The 21,621-nt window shown below is 58.7% G+C and overlaps 2 protein-coding genes across 2 annotated transcripts; one reads left to right on the top strand and one right to left on the bottom strand.

Annotated features, from left to right (window-relative positions):
• The first annotated feature begins 234 nt into the window (after positions 1 to 234).
• LOC139586127 (transcription factor E3-like) lies at positions 235 to 6,540 on the top strand. Its single transcript, XM_071419306.1, is given in 6 exon segments — positions 235 to 413; positions 1,073 to 1,119; positions 1,796 to 1,831; positions 1,834 to 1,870; positions 3,002 to 3,149; positions 3,963 to 6,540. Coding segments are annotated over 6 exon segments (756 nt in total). The 3' UTR covers positions 4,272 to 6,540.
• A 2,021-nt stretch (positions 6,541 to 8,561) lies between these two features.
• LOC139586117 (RNA-binding protein 3-like) lies at positions 8,562 to 19,808 on the bottom strand. The gene is made up of 7 exons (XM_071419293.1): positions 19,670 to 19,808; positions 19,000 to 19,170; positions 14,385 to 14,491; positions 13,324 to 13,429; positions 12,502 to 12,580; positions 10,067 to 10,128; positions 8,562 to 8,771 (listed from the first exon to the last, which is right to left on the bottom strand). The coding sequence occupies exons 2-6, from the start codon at positions 19,100 to 19,102 to the stop codon at positions 10,068 to 10,070; spliced, it is 456 nt and encodes a 151-aa protein (XP_071275394.1). The 5' UTR covers positions 19,103 to 19,170; positions 19,670 to 19,808; the 3' UTR covers positions 8,562 to 8,771; position 10,067.
• Positions 19,809 to 21,621: the final 1,813 nt, after the last annotated feature.

The following is a 21,621-nucleotide window of genomic DNA, read 5'->3' as shown; positions in this document are numbered from 1 at the left end:
AGCAAATTTTGCATTGTTCCATATAAGGGCATGGGTGTGGCTTGTTGCCTTATAAGGAGCTGGGGGTGTGGCTTCTCCATATAAGGCAAGGATGTGGGTTTGTTGTCATATAAAGACATAAGGAAGGGGTGTGGCCTAAAAAGGGTGTGGCCTGAAGGGGGCGTGGCCTGTGGCATGACTGCCAAGTGGGCGTGGCTTGCATACAAATGGGCGTGGCCTTGTCCATCACCCCTGATGGGTTGTCCGGCATTGGTGGGCGGTGGTCCGTGTGGGCGTGGCCTTTCTGACCACGCCCCCTCGGGCAGGTCCCCGCCCCCGGGCCCCTCCTGGAGGTTTTCAGCCCCGCCCAGGGCGGGAGCAGCTCCTGCCCGGCCGAGCTGCCCGGGTCAAGGCCGAGCTCTCAGGTCTGGGGGGTCCTGGGGGGCTCTGGGGGGTGGGGAGGGGTCTTTGGGGGGGCTCAGAGGGGTTTGGGGGGTCCCCATGGTGGGGAGGGGTCCCTGGGGGGGTTCATAGGGCGTCCCCATGGTGGGGAGGGTCTTTTGGGGGGGGGTCTCTAAGGAGGTGGAAATGGAGGGGAGGGGTCCCTGGGGGGAGTTAGGGGGGGCTCAGAGGGGTCCCCATGGTGGGGAGGGGTCCTGAGGGGTTTTTGGGGGTCCCTGAGGGGTGGGAGGGGTCCTGGGGGGTTTTGGGGGTCCCTGGGGGTGAGGAGGGGCATTAAGGGTCATTGGTTTGGGGGTGGCCCTTGAGGGGGTAAAAGGGGTTTTGGGGGGGGTCCCATGGTGGGGAGGGGTCCTTGGGGGGGTCTCTAAGGGGATAAAAGCAGGGGAGGGGTCTCTGGAGGGTTTTTTGGGGGGGGGTCCCATGTGGGGAGGGGTCTCTGGGACATTAAAAGGGGTTGGGCTCCCCCCATGGTGGCCTCTGGGTCCAACTGGGGCCGAATTTGGGGTTTTTGGGGGGCAGGGCTTCGCTGTGGAGTGTGGGGGGGTCCCATAATTTGAGGGGGCGTCTCCATAATTTGAGGGGGGGTCTCTGAGTGTGCCCCTCCTCCATTCCCCCCCCCCCAGAATCGGAGCCAAGGCGCTGCTGAAGGAGAGGCAGAAAAGGACAACCACAACCTCAGTGAGCTGGGGAGGGATTTTGGGGGGTCCTGGAGGGGTCTTGGGGGGGTTTGGGGGGGTCCTGGGAAGGTACTGAGGGTTTTGGCGGGGTCCTGGTTTTGTCTTGGGGGGATTTGGGGGTCCTGAAAAGCTCCTGGGGGGTTTTGGGGGGGGTCCTGGGGAGGTACTGAGGGGTTTTGGGGGGTCTGAGAGGGGACTGGGGGGAAGGGGGAAGGTTGGGGGTCCTGGGGGGGTTTAGGGGTTCTTGGGGGGTCCTGGGGGTGTCCTGAAGGATCCTGGGGGGTTTTGGGGCGATCTGGGGGGGGTCCTGGGAGGTACTGAGGAGTTTTGGGGGGTCCTGGGTGTGTTCCAGGGGGTCCAGGGGGGCTTGGGGGGGTCCTGGAGGAATCTCAAGGGGGTCTTGGGGGGGTCCCAGTGGCTTTTGGGGGTCCCAGTAGCTTTTGGGGGTCCCTTGGGGCTGGGGGGGGGTCCAGGTGAGTCCCTGGGGGTCTTGGGGGGGTCCCTGTGAGGTTTTTGGGGGTCCTGGGGAGTCTGAGGGTCTTGGAGGTCCACAGGGGCTTGGGGAGGGGTCCTGGGGGGTCCCTGTGAGGTTTTGGTGGGTCCTGGGGGGTTCTGGGTGTCCCAGGGGATGGGGGATGGGTTTTTTGGGGGGGTCTCACTTGTGTGTCCCCCCCCAGTCGAGCGGCGCCGGCGCTTCAACATCAACGACCGGATCAAGAATTGGGGACCCTGATCCCCAAAAACAGCGACCCGTGAGTGAGGGAGGGGCTGGGCAGGTCCTGGAAGGGAAAATTGGGCAGCCAGGGACCCCCAGGCGGGGCCTGGAAGGGGACAAGGACACACAGGGAGCCCCAGAGCAGGTCCTGGAAGGGAAATTTGAAATTTAGGGACCCCCAGGGTTGGGGTCTAGAGGGGTTCAGGTGTCCAGGGACCCCCGTGGCAGGTCCTGGAAGGGAACCTGAGAGGGTCTGGGGCACCCAGGGGTTGCTGTGGTGGGATCTGCTGGGGTTGGGGTGATCCAGGAATGTTCTGGAATGATCCTGGGGGTACTTCAGGGGCCAATCCTGGGGTGATCCCGGTGACCCTGGGGGTGTTTCAGGGGTGATCCCAGGCTGATCCTGAGGGGGTCTGGGGTAGTCCCAGGTGTATTTTGGGGGGTGGTCCCAGGTGTATTTTGGGGGGTGGTCCCAGGCTGATCCCGGGGTGATTTGGGGGCGTTTCAAGGGGTGATCCTGGGGTGGTCCCAGGGGTATTTTGGGGGGTGGTCCCAGGGGTCTCGGGGCTGATCCCAGTGATCTCAGGGTATTTTGGGGGTGTTTCCCAGGCTGATCCTGGGGTGATTTGGGGGTGTTTCAGGGGATGATCCCAGGGTATTTTGGGGGTGGTCCAGGCTGACCCCAGGCTGATCCTGGGGTGGTCCCAGGTGGTTTGGGGGTGATCCCAGGGTATTTTGAGGGTGGTCCCAGTGATCCCAGGGATGTTTCGGGGCTGATCCTGGGGTGATCCTGGTGGTCCCAGGGGGATTTTGGGGTGTCCCAAGGGTATTTTGGGGGTGGTTCCAGGGTATTATGGGGTGGTCCTGGTAGATCCCAGGAGTTTGGGGCTGATCCTGGGGTAATCCGGGTGGTCCCAGGGGTATTTTTAGGGGTGGTCCCAAGGGTATTTTGGGGGTGGTTCCAGGGGTATTTTGGGGGTGGTCCCAGGGGGATTTGGGGGTGGTCCAAGGGTATTTTTGGGGGTGGTCCAGGGGTATTTTGCGGGTGGTTCCAGGGGTGTTTTGGGGTGGTTCCAGGGGGATTTTGGGGTGGTTCCAGGGGTATTTTTGGGGTGGTCCTGGTGTTCCTGGGGGTGGTCCCAGGCTGACCCCAGGCCCACCCCGGCAGGGAGATGCGCTGGAACAAGGGCACGATCCTGAAGGCCTCGGTCGATTACATCCGCAAGCTGCAGAAGGAGACGCAGCGAGCGCGGGAGCTGGAGCTGCAGCAGCAGCGCCTGGAGCAGCAGAACCGCAGCCTGCAGCTCCGGGTGCAGGTGTGGGATTGTGGGAATGGGATTGGGAATGTGGGAATGGGATTGGGAATGGGATCAGGAGCAGTAGAACCGCAGCCTGCAGCTCCGGGTGCAGGTGTGGGAATGTGGGAATGGGATTGGGAATGTGGGAATGGGATCAGGAGCAGCAGAACCGCAGCCTGCAGCTCCGGGTGCAGGTGTGGGATTGTGGGAATGGGATTGGGAATGTGGGAATGGGATCAGGAGCAGCAGAACCGCAGCCTGCAGCTCCGGGTGCAGGTGTGGGAATGTGGGAATGGGATTGGGATTGTGGGAATGGGATTGGGATTGTGGGAATGGGATTGGGATTGTGGGAATGGGATTGGAATGGCTTCAGGAGCAGCAGAACCGCAGCCTGCAGCTCCGGGTGCAGGTACGGGATTGGGAATATGGGAATGAGAACATGGGGGAATGGGATTGGGAATGGGATCAGGAGCAGCAGAACCGCAGCCTGCAGCTCTGGGTGCAGGTGTGGAATGGGATTGGGATTGTGGGATTGGGATTGGGGTCAGGAATATGGGGATGGGAATGTGAGATTGGGAATGGCAATGGGGGATTGGGAATGTGGGATTGGGGTTGGGAATGGGATCAGGTACGGGATCAGGATTGGGAACGTGGGATAAGAATTGCGGGATTGGGATCAGAAACACGGAATGGGAATGTGGGAATGGGATGGGTTTTGGGGTCGGTTTTGGGGTGGGGGGAGTTTGGGATGGTCTGGAGGGGAATCCAGGGAATGTCTGCATCAGGATATTTGGGATAATTGAGTCACCGAACCCCCAATTCCACCTGCAGGAACTGGAGCTCCAGGCCCAAATCCACGGGCTCCCCCTGACCCCCGCCGTGGCCGAGGGCGGCTGCGAGGAGCCCTCGGGGGGGGGTCCCCCCTTTCCCCCGGCCACCCCCCAGTGCCTGCTGGAGCTGCCCCCGGGGCTGGCGCTGCCCCTGGCGCTGGGGGGCCCCGAGGGGACCCTCGAGGACATCCTGATGGACGATGGGGGGGCGCTGTCCCCGCTCGGCCCCCCCGGCGCCCTCCTGGCCTCACCGGGCCCCTCAAGAGCCTCCAGCCCCCGCAGCAGCCTCAGCATGGAGGACGAGCCCTGAGAAGAGCCCGGCCCTGGGGGGGATTTTTAGGGACCCCTCCCCATCTTTTCGGGACCCCCCGCCCTCCCTGAGGTGTTCTGGGTGGGCCCCACCGGGCGCCGTTTGAAGAGTCTTAAAGCGGGCGGGCGCTTTCTAATGGAGGCCCCGCCCCCTGAAGGGGTGTTGCCCTTTTAAGGCACCCCGTGTGGGACCCCCTCTCTTAAAGGGGCTCGGCCGGGTGTGGCTCGTTGGAAGGGAGGGGGCTGCCCCCTGTATGTGTGGCCCCTTTAAGGCGCTGGCGTCGGGCCCCACCTGGGCGTGGCCCTTTGAAGGTGCCGCAAAAAGCCCCGCCCTTCCGTGAGGCCACGCCCACTTCCTGGATCACCCAATCAGAGGGCTCCCGGGGGCTGGGCCCTCACACGGTGTGTGCGTGAATGTGCGGACGAATCGTGACACAAAGTAGTCCCACTCAGAGCTAAGAGTGTGGAAGGCGAAAACGCGGAGGCACATTCGGGATGGGTTGTGTGGAGGGATCTCGCGGTGATGCGGCTGTGCCGGGTCCTCAAGCTCCGGCAGAAGGAGAGACGCGGAAGGATACACGCAAGGCGCTGCAGTTTTCACCTCCTGTGGTGCCGTGTACAGACCCGGTGGCGGCGGAAGCGGCGTGCCCGGGCACAGGGATGCCGGCTGTGGCCGGACAGCGGCACGCAGCGGCTCGGAACCGGGACCGAGCTCTACCAAAGCTGCGGCCAAAGCAGTGGGGGGGGTGGTGGCGGGGCCGTGGAGAGAGAGAACTGCGCATGCGTGCGGCTGATCCCGGAAGCGGCGCTGTGCTTGCATGGGTCGGCGCGGAGGGATATCGCTCGTGGGGGGGGGTAGCAACTGCGCATGCGCGGGCAGCCATCTTGGCAGGCGCGGTGGGGCTGCGGAAACGGGAACGGGGCCGCGGCTGCGGCTGTGGAAGGGAACGCCGGGACGGCCGTGGCTTCAGGAGGCGGCGGAGCCGCGCCATCCAGCAGCTCTGAAGCGGGAGGCTGCGGGGAGGAAGGGACGGCTCGGCCCGCCATGGAGCGGCGGCGGCAGGAGCGGAAAACCGACCGCGGGAGGCGGCGGGGCGGCCCCGTCAGCGGGAGATGATCCCGGGGGGCTGGCGGGAGGCGGGAGGAGCGGCGTGGAGGCGGCGGGAGCTGCCGCGGAAGGGGCACGGCGAGCTATGGTGGGCTGGGCGGGCGGCTGGAGCGCGGCGCGCGGCCGCTGGGGGCTGGGGGGGGTGGCCGCTGGCCCGGCGGGCAGGGGCGGCGCTGCCGGGAGGCTGCGCTGGAGCGGCGGCCGGCACGGGAGGCTGCGCTGGAGCGGCGGCCGGCACGGGAGGCTGCGCTGGAGCGGCGGCCGGCACGGGAGGCTTGGCTGGAGCGGCGCCAGGCACGGGAGGCTTGGCTGGAGCGGCGCCAGGCACGGGAGGCTGAGCAGGAGCGGCGCCAGGCACAGCAGAGGCTGCAGACGCCGCGGCGCCGGCACGGGGTGGCCGGGCGGGGCTGGGGCGCCCCGGTCCCAGCGCAAGCGGAGCCGTGCCGGGACCGGGGGATTGAACCGAAACGCGGGCAGGGACGGGAATAAACATGGGCGTCTGCCCTGCCGCGGGGGTCCGCGGGCAGCTCGGGGTGCGCTGCACGGCAGCGCGGGGCGGGCTTCCCGCGGCAACGCGCACAGGGGGCGCTGGGGACGCAGCGCGGCCGCGCCAGGCGCGCTCGGCACCGCAGAGCCCGGAGCCGCAGGGAACGGCAAAGACGCAGCAGGGGCGGCACCGGCCCCGCTGTGTCGGCAAAGGGGGCGAGCGGGACTTGGGGGCGGCTGCACTCGCGGGTAGAGGGGGGAAAGCGGCGGGGGGCAGAAAGGGGCGGGGCCGCGGTGACGCCGGTGGGCGGGCTCGTAGAGGCGGAATTGAGGGGCGGGGACCGCGGTAGCCGGGACCAACGGGATGGCAAAGGCGGGGATGGCGGGAGGGGCCGGTGGGGTGGCTGGGGCCGGGGGGGAACGGGGTCGGGACCGCGAGGGCGGGGGCGGGGTGAGCAGGACCGCGGGTACTGGAGCTGCGAGGGGCGTGTCCCGTTGCAGTCCCATAGCGGCTCAAAGGGGCGGACTCGCAGCACGGGCAGAGCTCGGCGGGGCGGCTGCTGAGGGCATCCCCCGCGCAGCAAACGGCTCAAGCAGTGCCCGGCAAGCTGGGGGCAGCTCTGCTCCGCGGCGGCCATGTCTCGGCGGGAGATACTAATAAAGTGCTTAACTCAAACTGTGTCCTAAAAGTCTCTGGGAAACACGGCTGACCGGTCAGCACTGGGGGAACTCATTAAAGTCCATTCTAAACCGTTTATTAAGAACCATTTCCATAACTGTCTTGGTATGGACCTTAAAGAAGGCTTTAGTTGCTTATAGAGATCTCTGTCGTAGGCACGTGAGTTTGTCCTATTTTTGGACCAGTGTCTCAAAAACCTCGATGGTGCAGAAGCAATGTCCTCAATCAGATCATTACAGCACTTTTTTTACGACAGTCGCGCTTTACGACACTTTTAAACGACAGTTCTGCTTTACGGCACCTTTTACGACAGTTTTGCTTTACGGCAATTTTACGACAGTCGCGCTTTACGGCACCTTTTACGACAGTCGCACTTTACGGCACCTTTACGACAGTTTTGCTTTACGGCACCTTTTACGACAGTCGCGCTTTGCGGCACCTTTTGCGACAGTCGCGCTTTACGGCACCTTTTTGCGACAGTCGCACTTTACGGCAGTTTTACGACAGTTTTGCTTTACGGCACCTTTTACGACAGTCGCACTTTACGGCACCTTTCGCGACAGTCGCACTTTACGGCACCTTTTGCGACAGTCGCACTTTACGGCACCTTTCACCACAGTTTTGCTTTACGGCACCTTTTACGACAGTCGCGCTTTACGGCAGTTTTACGACAGTTTTGCTTTACGGCACCTTTTACGACAGTCGCGCTTTACGGCACCTTTTACGACAGTCGCGCTTTACGGCACCTTTTACGACAGCCGCACTTTACGGCAGTTTTACGACAGTTTTGCTTTACGGCACCTTTTACGACAGTCGCACTTTACGGCACCTTTTTGCGACAGTCGCACTTTACGGCAGTTTTACGACAGTTTTGCTTTACGGCACCTTTTACGACAGTCGCGCTTTACGGCACCTTTTACGACAGTCGCGCTTTACGGCACCTTTTACGACAGCCGCACTTTACGGCAGTTTCACGACAGTTTTGCTTTACGGCACCTTTTACGACGGTCGCGCTTTACGGCAGTTTTACGACAGTTTTGCTTTACGGCACCTTTTACGACAGTCGCACTTTACGGCAGTTTTACGACAGTCGCACTTTACGGCAGTTTTACGACAGTTTTGCTTTACGGCACCTTTTACGACAGTCGCACTTTACGGCACCTTTTACGACAGTTTTGCTTTACGGCAATTTTACGACAGTCGCGCTTTACGACAGTTTTACGACACTCGCACTTTACGGCACCTTTTACGACAGTTCTGCTTTACGGCACCTTTTACGACAGTTTTGCTTTACGACACCTTTTGCGACAGTCGCGCTTTACGGCAATTTTACGACAGTTCTGCTTTACGGCAGTTTTACGGCCGATTCTACGGCTGTCGCTCTTTACGGCCTTGAGTGAAGCCCCGCCCCCCTGATTCTACGGCTGTCGTTCTTTACGGCCTTGAGTGAAGCCCCGCCCCCCTGATTCTACGGCTGTCGTTCTTTACGGCCTTGAGTGAAGCCCCGCCCATTTTCCTGTCACTCACATTTACTCCCTGGCTAGTAATGCATTCAGACCACGCCCGCTTTTAGAGGCCACGCCCACTCCGCCCCATTTAGAGGGCCACACCCGCATTTCCAAACCTTCCCTATCCCCCAATTTTGTACTGGACCCTCAGGTGTGAAATCAAAGTTTGGCAACAACGGCAGCCTCGAGCCCCCACCCTGCCCCCATCGTGTCCCGTCCTGTCCCCACCCTGCCCCCATCGTGTCCTTCCCCCTGTCCCCACGGTGTCTCTATGCCCCGCCCATGTGTCCTTTATTGTGTCCTCATCCTGCCCCATGTCCCTCTGTCCCCACCCCTGTCCCTTTGTCCCAGGTCCCCATTCCTGTCCCCCCCGTCCCCATTCCATACCCCACGTCCCCGTGTCCCCCTGTCTCCACCCCTGGTGCCACCAACCCCCCCCCCCAAATTTCCACATTTTTCCCCTCCCCCTCCCCCTGAACCCCCCTTAAATCCATCCAGGACCCCCCAGGGTGGGGGAGGGGCTTTGTCCTTTATTGTCCCCGCCGGGTGGGGGAGGGGACAGAGCCTTCAGTGTCACACGGTGGGGGGAGGGACTCTGTCCTTTATTGTCCCACGATACAAACTCGGGGTCCCCTCCCCCTCCCTCCCCTCCCCCCCCTCGTTGTCCATCCACGGCCCAGGGGGGGAGGGGCCCCCCAGGCTCCGGCCGAGGCTCCGGAGCTGAGGATGAGAAGGAGATCAGTGGGGGAGGGGCGGGGGGAGACCCCTCCCCCCACCCCAACAATTGGGGACGGGCAAAGCCGGGACCCCCCTAAACCCCTCCCCGAAATGGGGAAACCCAAAAAAAATTCCCCCCAAATTCCCCTCCCCCCCACAAACTCATTTGGGAGCATCCTGGGACCCCCAAATGGGGCTTGGGAAGGGTCAGGACCCCCCAAAAAAATTTTGGGGGAGGGGTTCAAAGATCACCCCAAAACTGGGAATTCTGCCATCCACAGAAAACCCCAAAAATCCAAAATTTCTGAGAAAGTCTCTCCAAATTGAGAATTTTGGGGCTTAGAGAACCCCCAAACCCTTGAATATCAGTTGGGGCACCCCAAAATTATTGGGAAATCCAAACTTCCTTAAAATTGATTTGGGGGGGCTTTAAAATCCCCAAAATCCTTTTGGGGGAGCTCAGGGAACTGCGCAAACCCCAACAACGTTTTGGGGGTGGGTCTGGGGGGGGTCTCTGGACATTTTTGGGGTCCCTCCAGTCAATTTTGGGGTACCCCAGGTCACATTTGGGGTGACCCTGGTCAGTTCTGGGTGGCCCTCAGTCACTTTCGGGGTGTCCCTGGTCAGTTTTGGGGTGTCCTGGTGAATTCTGGGGTGCCCCTGACACTTTTGGGGTGTCCCTTGTCCCTTTTGGGATGTCTTGAGTCACTTTTGGGGTCTCCCTGGTCGGTTCTGGGGTACCCCAGATCAGTTTTGGGGTCCCCCATGATTTTTGGGTCCCTCAATAATTTTTAGGGGTGCCCCATTAAGTTCTGGGGTGCCCCCAGATTTAGGGGTGCCCCCAGATTTAGGGGTTCCCCCAGTCTGGGGGTGCCCTAAGTCAGTGCCCTAAGTCAGTTCTGGGGTGCCCCCCCGGTTTTGGGGTCTCCCCTGTATAGGATGGCCTCAGGTTTAGGGGTAACCCCCAGCTTTGGGGTCCCCCAGTTTGGGGGTCCCCCCAGTTTGGGGGTGCCCCCAGGCAGTTCTGGGGTGCCCCCCCGTTTTGGGGTCCCCCGGTTTTGGGGTCCCCCCCAGTTTGGGGGTGCCCTAGATAACTTCTGGGGTGCCCCCCAGGTTTGGGGTTTTGGGGTTCCCCCAGGTTTGGGGTTCCCCCAGGTTTGGGGTCCCCCCCAGCTTTTGGGGTACCCCTGATTTGGGGTCTCCCCAGCTTTTGGGGTGCCCTGGATCAGTTCTGGGGTGCTCCCCAGGATTTAGGGGTACCCCCAGATTTCGGGGTCCCCCGGTTTTGGGGTCCCTACCTCAGTTGTCATAATTGTCCCGGTACGAGGCCGACGGGAAGCGCTCGCCATAACCCCCCTGCCTGGGGGGGGGGAGGGGGGGTCAGCACCTGGGAAGGGACCCCAAAACCCAGGAACCCCCCCAAAAATCCAGGGGTGCACAACAAAACCCAGGGGTGCACCCTAAAACCCAGGACCCCTCTCTAAACCCCTGGGTGCCCCCACAAAACCCAGGGGTGCCCCCCAAAACTCCTGAGTGCACCCCAAAACCCAGAACCCCCCACAAAGCCCAGGACCCCCCACCAAAACCCTTGCGTGCACCCCAAAGCCCAGGACCCCCCCAAAACCCAGCAGTGCACCCCAAAACCCAGGACACCCCCTCAAAACCCCCAGGTGCACCCCAAAACCCAGGATCCCTCCCTAAACCCAGGGGTGACCCCCAAAAAACCCAGGACCCCCCCAAAACCCAGGACCCCCCAAAACCTCTGGGTGCACCCCGAAACCCCTGGGTGCACCCCAAAACCCAGGACTCCCCCCATAAAACCCCTGGGTGCCCCCCAAAACCCCTGGGTGCACCCCAAAACCCAGGACCCCCCACCAAAACCCCCACCACCCCCTAAATCCCTGGGTGCCCTCCAAAACTCCTGGGTGCACCCCAAAACCCAGGACCCCTCCTCAAATCCCTGGGTGCACCCCCAAAGCCAGGGGACACCCCAAACCCAAAAACGCCCCCCCAGGTTTTTGCAGCCGTTCCTGAACCCCCAAAAGACCCCCCCAGAAATCCCCCCCAAAGGGATCCCCCAAAAATCCCCAGAAACCCCAAAACCCCCCCAGGACCCCCCAAAAATCCCCAGAAACCCCAAAACCCCCCAGGATTCCCAAACCCCCCCCAGGACCCCCCCAAAAATTCCCAGAAACCCCAAAACCCCCCGGGTTCCCCTCCTGAACCCCCAAATCTCCCCCTGGGCACCCCCAAACTCCTCCCCAGGACCCCCAAGATGCCCCCCCAGGACCACCAAACCCTTGCCCAAGACCCCTGGAATCCCTCAAAGACCCCCAGGGTACCCCCAAAAAACCCCAAACCCCTCTCCAGCCCCCCCAAATTGCCCCTAAACCCCCAAAATCGCTCCCGAACCCCCCAAATTGCTTCCAGCCCCCCTAAACCCCTCCCCAAATCCCCCCCAAAACCCCTCCCCAGTCCCCCCAAATCCCTCCCTAACCCCCAAATCACTCCTAGGCCCCTAAACCTCTCTCTAACCCCCTAAATCCCCCCCAAATCCCTCCTCAGCTCCCCCCAAAATCGCCCCAGACCCTTCAAACCCCTCCCTAAATTCTCCAAAACCCCTCCCCAAACCCCCAAACCCCTCCCTAACCCCCCCAAATTCCCCAAATTCCCTCCCCAAACCCCCCAAACTCCTCCCCAGCCCCCCCAAATCCCCTCCCCAAACCCCTCAAATCCCTCCCTAACGCCCCCAAATTCTCTCTCCAAACCCCCCAAACCCTTCCCCAAACCCCCCCAAATTCACCAAATCCCTCCCTAACCCCCCCAAATTCTCCAAAATCCCTCCCCAAACCCCCAAATTCCCTCCCAACCCCCCCAAACCCCTCCCTAACCCCCCCAAATTCTCTCTCCAAACCCCCCAAATTCCCTCCCCAAATCCCCCAAATTCCCTCCCCAAACCCCCCAAATCCCTCCCTAACCCCCCCAAAATTCCCCCAAATCCCTCCCTAACCCCCCCAAGCTCCCCAAAATCTCTCCCCAAACACCCCAAAATCCCTCCCTAACCCTCAAATTCCCCAAAATCCCTCCCTAAACCCCCAAACTCCCTCCCCAAAATCCCCCCCAAACCCCCAAATTCCCTCCCCAAATTCCCCAAAACCCCTCCCTCACCCCCCTAAATTTCCCAAAACCCCTCCCCAAACCCCTCCCCAGCCTCCCAAAATTCCCCCAAATCCCTCCCCAGCTCCCCCAAATTCCTTCCCCAAACCCCCCAAACCCCTCCCTAACCCCCCCAAATTCCCCAAACTCCCTCCCTAACCCCCCTAAACCCCTCCCTAACCCCCTTAAATTCCCTCCCCAAATTCCCCAAACTCCCTCCCTAACCCCCCAAACGCCTCCCCAGCCTCCCAAAATTCCCCACATTCCCTCCCCAAAGCCCCCTAACCCCTCCCTAACCACCCCCAAACCCCTCCCTAACCCCCCCAAATTCCCTCCCCAAATCCCCCAAATTCCCTCCCCAAACCCCCCAAATCCCTCCCTAACCCCCCCAAAATTCCCCCAAATCCCTCCCTAACCCCCCCAAGCTCCCCAAATTCCCTCCCCAAACCCCCCCAAACCCCTCCCTAACCCCCCCTAAACCCCCCAAACCCCTCCCTATCCCCCCAAATTCCCCAAAATCCCTCCCTAACCCCCCAAACCCCTCCCCAGCCCCCCCAAATCCCCCTTTGCCCCTCACCGGCCGCCGTAGTCCCGGCCTCCCCCGTAGCCCCCCGGGCGCCCCTCGTAGCGGCCGCCGTAGCCTCGGTCGCCTCCTCCTGCAAAAACCCCAAATTTGGGGGAATTCAAGAAAAAAAAAAACCCTGTTAAAAACCTTCCTTACACTATCTCAAATTCCTCCTGAATCCTCGAAACCTTGAGTTTTTTTAAGCTTCTTCCCCCTCCAAAATCCCCAAAAATCCCCCTCTGACCCCACCCCAAATCCTCCCAGCACCATAAACCCCGGTAAGAGCCCCTAAATCCTTACCCCAAAACCCAAATCATCCCAAAACCCAAATCGCCCCAAAAGAGCTCCAGAACCCCCTCCCAAAATCCCAACAGACCCCAAAACCCCCTGAAAGAGCCCCAAAATTCCCACGCCATGAACCCCCAAGACCCCAAACCCCAAACACCCCAAGGCCCCTAAACCCCCCCAAACAACCAAAACCCCCTCCCCACCCCCAAAATAGCCCCTGAACCCCCTCCCGAAACCCCAAAGACCCCACCCAAAACCCTCAAACCCCAAAGACACCGGACCCCAAACCCCTCTCCACACCCCATAAATCCCCCAAAATGGTCCCAAATCCCCTAAACCCCTTCCCCACCCCATAAACCCCCCCAAAATGGTCCCAAACCCCCCAAAACCCCCTCCCCACCCCATAGACCCCCCAAAACAATCCCAAATCCCCCAAACCCCCTCCTCACCCCATAAACCCCAAAAAGGACCCCAAATCCCCCCAATCCCCCTCCCTACCCCATAAACCCCCCAAAAGGACCCCAAATCCCCCAAACCCCCTCTCACCTCGCCCGTAGCCCCTGGCCCGGCCCCGGTTGCCCCCGAAGCCCCCCCGGGACCCCCGGGGCGATTTCCCGGCGTGATCCACCCGGATCTGCCGCCCGTCCAGGCACTGTGGGGACAGAGGGGACAGTTCAGGACATCTGGGGACAATTCGGGACATTTGGGGACACTTTGGGACATTTGGGGACACTTTGGGACAGTTTGGGACATTTAGGGACAGTTTGAGACATTTGGGGACACTTTGGGGTGACCTCGGTTCCCCCTGGGCTCCCCCAGCCCCCTGTGAGTGCCCCCAAGCTGTTCCTCAGTTCTGCCCCCAACCCCCCCTGGGGACCCCAAATGTCCCCCCCCCCCCTCCAAGGGACCCCAAACAGGCCTGGGGACCCCAAAGCCCCCCAGGTGTCCCCAAACCCTTTCAGGTGTGCCCAGGTGTCCCCAAATGCCCCCCAGGTGTACCCAGGTGCCCCAGCTGTGCTCAGGTCCCTCTCAGGTGCCCCCGTAAGTGCCCCAGATGTGCCCCAGTGTGCCCAAAAGCTCCCCAGGTGTGCCCAGCTGTGCCCAGGTCCCTCCCAGGTGCCCCCATGGTGTCCCCAGCTGTGTCCCCAGGTGTGCCCCCAGGTGCCCCCACCTCCCCCTTCATGGCCTGCATGGCATCACTGGCGTGCCCAGGTGTACCCAGGTGTGCCCAGGTGCCCCCAAATGCTCCCCAGGTGTGCCCCAGGTGTGCCCAGGTGTCCCCAAATGCCCCCCAGGTGTGCCCAGGTGCCTCCAGGTGTCCCCAGCTGTGCCCAGGTGCCCCCAGGTCCCTCCCAGGTGTCCCCAGGTGTGTCCCCAGGTGTGTCCCCAGGTGTGTCCCCAGATGCTCCCACCCCCCCTTCATGGCCTGCATGGTGTCACTGGCGTGCCCAGGTGTACCCAGGTGTGCCCAGGTGTGTCCCCAGATGTGCCCAGCTGTGCCCTCACCTCCCCGTTCATGGCCTGCATGGCATCACTGGCATGCCCAGGTGTGCCCAGGTGCCCCAGGTGTACCCAGGTGCCCCAGATGTGCCCAGCTGTGCCCTCACCTCCCCATTCATGGCCTGCATGGCGTCGCTGGCGTGCTCGGGGTTGCTGAAGGTGACGAAGCCGAAGCCCCGCGAGCGCTGGGTCTCCCTGTCCTTCACCACCACCACTGCGGGACAAGGGGGCAAAACAACCTCAGAACAGCCCAGAAATGGCGCAAAAATAAACCCAGAATGGCCCCAAAACAGCCCAAAAAATAACCCCAGAACAGCCCCAAACAGGCCCCAAAATATCCCCAGAATGGCCCCAAAGGGAACCCTAAAATATCCCCAAAATAGCCCTAAAAACAACCCCATAACAGCCCAAAAATAGCCCCAAAGCAGCCCCAGAACAGCCCAAAAAACATCCCCAAAACAGCCCCAAAGTAACCCCAAAACAGCCCCAGAACAGCCCCAAACAGGCCCCAAAATATCCCCAGAATAGCCCCAAAGGGAACCCCAAAATATCCCCAAAACATCCCCAAAAGCAACCCCAAAACAGCCCAAAAACGGCCCCAAAGCAGCCCCAGAACAGCCAAAAAAACATCCCTAAAACAGGCCAAAAAGTAACCCCAGAACAGCCCCAAACAGGTCCCAAAATATCCCCAAAACCAACCCCATAACAGCCCAAAAATAGCCCCAAAGCAGCCCCAAACAGGCCCCAAAATATTCCCAGAACAGCCCCAAAGTAACCCCAAAATAGCCCCAAAACCAACCCCAAAATAGCCCAAAAATGGCCCCAAAGCAGCCCCAGAACAGCCCAAATAACATCCCCAGAACGGCCCCAAGGTAACCCCAAAACAGCCCCAGAACAGCCCCAAACAGGCCCCAAAATATCCCCAGAATAGCCCCAAAGGGAACCCCAAAATATCCCCAAAACATCCCCAAAAGCAACCCCAAAACAGCCCAAAAACGGCCCCAAAGCAGCCCCAGAACAGCCAAAAAAAACATCCCTAAAACGGCCCAAAAAGTAACCCCAGAACAGCCCCAAACAGGTCTCAAAATATCCCCAGAAAAGCCCCAAAGAGAACCCCAAAATATCCCCAAACAGCCCCAAAACCAACCCCAAAATATCCCCAAAACAGCCCTAAAACCAACCACAAAACATCTCCAAAAATGGCCTCAAAGCAGCCCCAGAACAGCCCAAAAAGTAACCCCAAAACAGACCCAAACAGGCCCCAAAATATTCCCAGAATGGCCCCAAAGGGAACCCCAAAATAAACCCAAAATAGCCCCCAAAACAGCCCAAAAATGGCCTCAAAGCAGCCCCAGAACAACCCAAAGAACATCCCCAAAACAGCCCCAAAGTAACCCCAAAAACGGCCCAAAAACCAACCCCTAAACAGCCCAAAAATGACCACAAAGTAGCCCCAAAATTTCCCCAAAATATCCCCAAAGGGAGCCCCAAAACAGCCCCAAAATCAACCCCAAAACGGCCCAAAAATGGCCCCAAAGCAGCCCCAGAACAGCCCAAAAAACATCCCTAAAACAGGCCCAAAGTAACCCCAGATCAGCCCCATAACAGCCCCAAACAGGCCCCAAAATATCCCCAGAATAGCCCCAAAGAGAACCCCAAAACCTCCCCAAAACAGCCCCAAAACCAACCCCAAAACAGCCCAAAAATGGCCTCAAAGCAGCCCCAGAACAGCCCAAAAAACATCCCCAAAACAGCCCCAAAGTAACCCCAAAAACAGCCTGAACATAACCCCAAAACAGCCCAAAAAATGACCCCAGAACAGCCCCAAAATTTCTCCAAACCAGCCCCAAAAATATCTAAAAAGAAACCCAGAACACCCCCAAAACAGCCCCAAACACTCCCCAAAGGGAACCCCAAAACATCCCCCAAACAACCCCAAAAGGAGCCCCTGAACAGCCCCAAAATCAACCCCAAAACAGCCCAAAAACGGCCCCAAAGCAGCCCCAGAACAGCCCAAAAAAAATCCCCAGAACAGCCCAAAAAGTAACCCCAGAACAGCCCCAAACAGGCCCCAAAATATCCCCAGAATGGCCCCAAAGGGAACCCCAAAATAAACCCAAAATAGCCCCCAAAACAACCCCAAAACAGCCCAAAAACGGCCCCTAAGTAGCCCTAGAACAGCCAAAAAAAAATCCCCAGAACAGCCCAAAACCAACCCCAAAAACAGCCTGAACATAACCCCAAAACAGCCCAAAAAATGACCCCAGAACAGCCCCAAAATTTCCCCAAACCAGCCCCAAAATATCTCAAAAGAAACCAGAACATCCCCAAAACAGCCCCAAACACTCCCCAAAGGCACCTCAAAATATCCCCCAAACAACCCCAAAAGGAGCCCCAAAACAGCCCCAAAACCAACCCCAAAACAGCCCAAAAATGGCCTCAAAGCATCCCCAGAACAACCCAAAAAACATCCCCAAAACAGCCCCAGAACAGCCCCAAACAGGCCCCAAAATATTCCCAGAACAGCCCCAAAGTAACCCCAAAATAGCCCCAAAACCAACCCCAAAACGGCCCCAAAGCAGCCCCAGAACAGCCCAAAAAACATCCCCAAAAAAACCCAAAAAGTAACCCCAGAACTGCCCCAAACAGGCCCCAAAATATCCCCAGAATAGCCCCAAAACCAACCCCAAAATATCCCCAAAATAGCCCCAAAACCAACCCCATAACAGCCCAAAAATGGCCTCAAAGCATCCCCAGAACAGCCCAAAAAACATCCCCAGAACAGCCCCAAAGTAACCCCAAAAACGGCCCCAGAACAGCCCCAAACAGGTCTCAAAATATCCCCAAAACAGCCCCAAAACCAACCCCAAAACGGCCTCAAAGCAGCCCCAAAACAGCCCAAAAAACATCCCCAAAAAACCCAAAAAGTAACCCCAGAACAGCCCCAAACAGGTCTCAAAATATCCCCAGAACGGCCCCCAAGAGAACCCCAAAATATCCCCAAACAGCCCCAAAACCAACCCCAAAATATCCCCAAAACAGCCCCAAAACCAACCCCAAAACAGCCCAAAAATGGCCCCAAAACAGCCCCAGAACAGCCCAAAAAACATCCCCAAAACAGCCCCAAAATAACCCCAAAAACGGCCCAAAAATGACCCCAGAACAGCCCCAGAACAGCCCCAAAATGGCCCCAAAACAGCCCCAAAACAGCCCCAAAATTTCCCAAAAACAGCCCCAAAAATATCTGAAGAAAAACCCAAAGAATCCCCAAAACAGCCCCGAACACTCCCCAAAGACAACCCCAAAATAAACCCCAAACAACCCCAAAATGGCCCCAAAACAGCCCAAAAGGAGCCCCAAAACCAACCCCTAAATGACCCCAAAACAGCCCAAAAATGCCCCAAAACAGCCCCAAAATGGCCCCAAAAGAAACCCCAAAATATCCCCAAAAAAACCCCAAAATGGCCCAAAAATGGCCCCAAAGCAGCCCCAGAACCGCTGGGCCCCAAAACATCCAGAAAATATCCCAAAATATCCCAAAATATCCCCAAAACATCCAGAAAATATCCCAAAATATCCGTAAAATATCCCTAAAGGGAACCCAAAAAAATCCCTAAACAAACCCCAAAAGATCCCAAAGGGAACCCCCAAACATCTCCAGGTGGTTTTGGGAAACTTTGGGGTATTTTTGGATAATTTTGGATATTTTGGGGTGTTTTGGGATATTTTGGGGTAATTTTGGGATATTTTGGGGGGTTTCTTTTATATTTTGGGGGTATTTTGGGTCATTTTTTAATATTTTGGGGATTTTTTAAAATATTTGGGGGGGTATTTTGGGATATTTTGAGGCATTTTGGGGATATTTTAGGGTACTTTGGGATACAATGGGATACTTTAAGGCGATTTTAGGATTATTTTAGGATTATTTTGTGATATTTTTGGATATTTTAAGAATATTTTAGGATTATTTTGGGATGTTTTTGTCTCTCACCCTGGGTAATGGGCCTGAAGGAGCTGAAGCTCCAGGGTGATGCTGGGATACTTTGGGATCATTTGGGGATATTTTAGGATTATTTTATTATAATTTAGGATATTTTGTGATATTTTAGGATTATTTTGGGATACATTAAGGATTATTATGGGGTGTTTTGGGGATGTTTTAGTGCCTTGCCCTCAGAAATGGGCCCGAAGGAGCTGAAGCTCCAGGGTGATTCTGGGATACTTTGGAATCATTTTGGGTTATTTTAAGGATATTTTAGTATTATTTTGTGATATTTTAGTATATTTTAGGATCATTTTAGGATATTTTAGGCTACATTAAGGATTATTATGGGATGTTTTGGGGGTGTTTTTGCCTCTCACCCTCAGAGATGGGCCCGAAGGAGCTGAAGCTGCAGAGTGATTCTGGGATACTTTGGGATCATTTTGGGATATTTTAGGATATTTTAGTATTATTTTGGGGTATTTTAGGATATTTTAGGATTATTTTGTGATATTTTAGTATATTTTAGGATACATTAAGGATTATTATGGGGTGTTTTGGGGGTGTTTTTGCCTCTCACCCTCAGAGATGGGCCCGAAGGAGCTGAAGCTCCAGGGTGATTCTGGGATACTTTGGGATCATTTTGGGATATTTTAAGGATGTTTTAGGATTATTTTGGGATATTTTAGGATCATTTTAGGATACATTAAGGATTATTATGGGATGTTTTAGTGTCTCACCCTCGGAGATGGGCCCGAAGGAGCTGAAGTGCTGCTCCAGGCCCTGCTCGTCCGTGTCGTAGTTGAGGCCCCCCACGAACAACTTCCCCTCCTCCGCCGCCATGCGTGGGGGGGCGGGGGCGGCCGTGACGTCATAAGGTGGGGGCCCTGCCCCTGCGGTGACGTAATAACCTGGGCCAGGGAGCGGTGCTGACGTCACAACTCCAGCAATTAATCCTCCCCGTGACGTCGCAACGCTCACCTACCCCCCAAGCCGCGCTTGATGACGTCACGCCACCCGCCCTCCCTCTATATCACCGCTGCCTCCCGTGACGTCACACCCCCTCAGCGACCCCCCCTCCCCGTGACGCCATCAGCCACACGCGTCCCTTCACGCTGACGTCCCGCAGCGTCCCCCCGTGACGTCACGGGTGGCCCCGCGTGGTTCCCTCCCCTCCAGCCCCCCCCAACCCGGCCACGTGTTCGCCCCCCCGGAAGTGCCGCTCCCGCCGCCCGCGCGCGCATGCGCAGGAGCCGCGCGGCCCTCAGAGCGCCGAGGCGGGAAAAGAAGAGAAAAAGGAGGAGGGGGGAAGGCAAAAGAGCGGCCAGAGAGCGGCCAAAGCCGCGATTATCGCGACAGAAGGAGGGGGAGAAGCGGGAAAAAGTCGCGATAGGAGCGGCCGAGCCTCACCCGAGCGGCTCCGGACGGGCCCGGACTGAGGCCGCGGCCGCCCCGCCCCGCCGATTTTAACCAGCTCCGCCCCTCACGTGACCGTAGCACCGCCACGCCATTGGCTGCCTGCTCAGGCCCCGCCCCTTGGGCGCGTGGACGAGACCATTGGGTCGGGGGGAGAGGAGGGGAGGGTGGGGATGGCGGCACGCCTGAGGGGGAGGGGGGTGGCCGGGGCTGTTTGGGGGTCCCGAGGGGGTCCTGGGGGGGGTGGGGTCCCCAGGGGTGTTTCGGGTCCGCGGGGGGGGCTCGGGTTGGTGTTGGGGGTCCCGGTTTGGTTTTGGGGTCACAGACGCTGACGCCGCTCCCGGGGAGGTTTTAATGGTCCGGTCCCGTTACAGCCGAAACGCCGCGGCCCCGCCCCTTTCCCCCCCTCCCCAGTGACGTCATAGAGAGGGGGTGGGGCTTAACCCAGCCCCCCCCCCCGCAGGCTCCGTGCCCCTTCCCCCCCTTCCCCTCCCCCCATCGCGGTCCGGGGCTCCCCCCGCCCCTCCCCCCCTTCCCATGGAGGAGGCGGGGCCACAGAGACCCCGCCCACTACAGAGCGAGGCCCCGCCCCCATGGGGGATGGGCGGTCCTGAGTGAGGCTGGGGGAGGGGGAGGAGCCTCAGAGTAAAACCAGAGTGAGGTGGGGGTAACCCTGGAGTAAAGTGAGGGTAACAGTGGAGTAACCCCAGAGCAAACCACCACCATGGAGTAAAGTGAGAGTAACCTCGGAGTAAAACTCCGCCTTGGAGTAACCCCAAAGTAATGTGGAAGTAACCCCGGAGTAGCCAGTGAGGGGAGATGTGTCCCTTGTGTGTGGGCTGGGAGCAACCCCGGAGTAAACTGTGAGTAACGTCCGTTCAAGGGCTGTGTAACTTCCGAGTGAAGACTGGGCAGCTTCTGAGTAACCTCTGAGTAATGTCTGTGAAGAGGGCCGAGCAACCTCTGAGTAAAGGCTGAGCAATGTCCGTTCAAGGGCTGATTAAGCTCTGAGTAAAGGCTGAGGAAGCTCCGAGCAGGGGCTGAGCGAGCGCGGGAAGCGCTGAGTAAGGGCGGAGTAAGCACAGAGCAAAGGCAAAGAGGATCCAAGCACCCAGAGTAAGGTGTGAGTAAGGTGTGAGTAGCACAAAAGGAGCCAAAACAACCCAGAAAGGGGGAGCTGAGCAAGGCCGGAGTGAGGAAGGAGCTGAGTAAGTCTGGAGTAAGTTCTGTCTGCAAGTCCCTCAAAGGCTGAGTAAACTCAGAGTAAACTCAGAGCAAGGATCTCCAGGAGCAGCCTGGAGTAAGAGCAGAGTAAAGGCCCCGCCCTGGCCGTGAGTAACTCTGGAGTAAAGTCTGAGTTGGGATCGAGTCCGGAGCAACCTCAATGTAAGAGTGGAGGAGGCTCTGAGTAAGAACCTGGAGTAACTCAGGAGTAACAGAGAGCAGGAGCGAGAGGAGGCTGAGTAAGCCTGGAGTAAGGCTGGAGTAGGGCAGGGGTGGCCCAGAGCTGGGCCTGAGCTGCCTTGGAGTAAAGTCTGAGTAACCACAGAGTAAAGAGGGCCCAATCTTGGAGTAAAGTCTGAATAATCCTGGAGTAACCACGGAGTGAAGTGGGCCTGCCATTGGATTAAAGTCTGAGTAATCCTGGAGTAAGCGTGGTGTAAGCGTGGTGTAAAGTGGGTCCAGCCTTGGAGTAAAGTCTGAATAACCTTGGAGTAAACTTGGAGCAACCCTGGAGTGAAATGGGCCCAATCTTGGAGTAAAGTCTGAGTAATCCTGGAGTAACCCCAGAGTAACCCTGGAGTGAAAAGGGCCCAACCCCGAGTAACCCTGGAGTAAAGCACGAGTGACCTCCGAGTAAGCTCCCCTCCCCCACTCCTCAAACGGCCCCGCCCCTTTTTTGGCCCCTCCCCTTTAGGCCCCGCCCCCTCAGGCCCCGCCCCGGG

The sequence above is a fragment of the Agelaius tricolor genome, unplaced genomic scaffold (assembly GCF_023055355.1).
Source record: "Agelaius tricolor isolate 1412-34295 unplaced genomic scaffold, bAgeTri1.0.p SCAF_104, whole genome shotgun sequence".
Classification (NCBI taxonomy): Eukaryota; Metazoa; Chordata; class Aves; order Passeriformes; family Icteridae; genus Agelaius; species Agelaius tricolor.
Note: the sequence above shows the minus strand (reverse complement) of the source record. Positions and strands in the feature narration are given on the sequence as shown.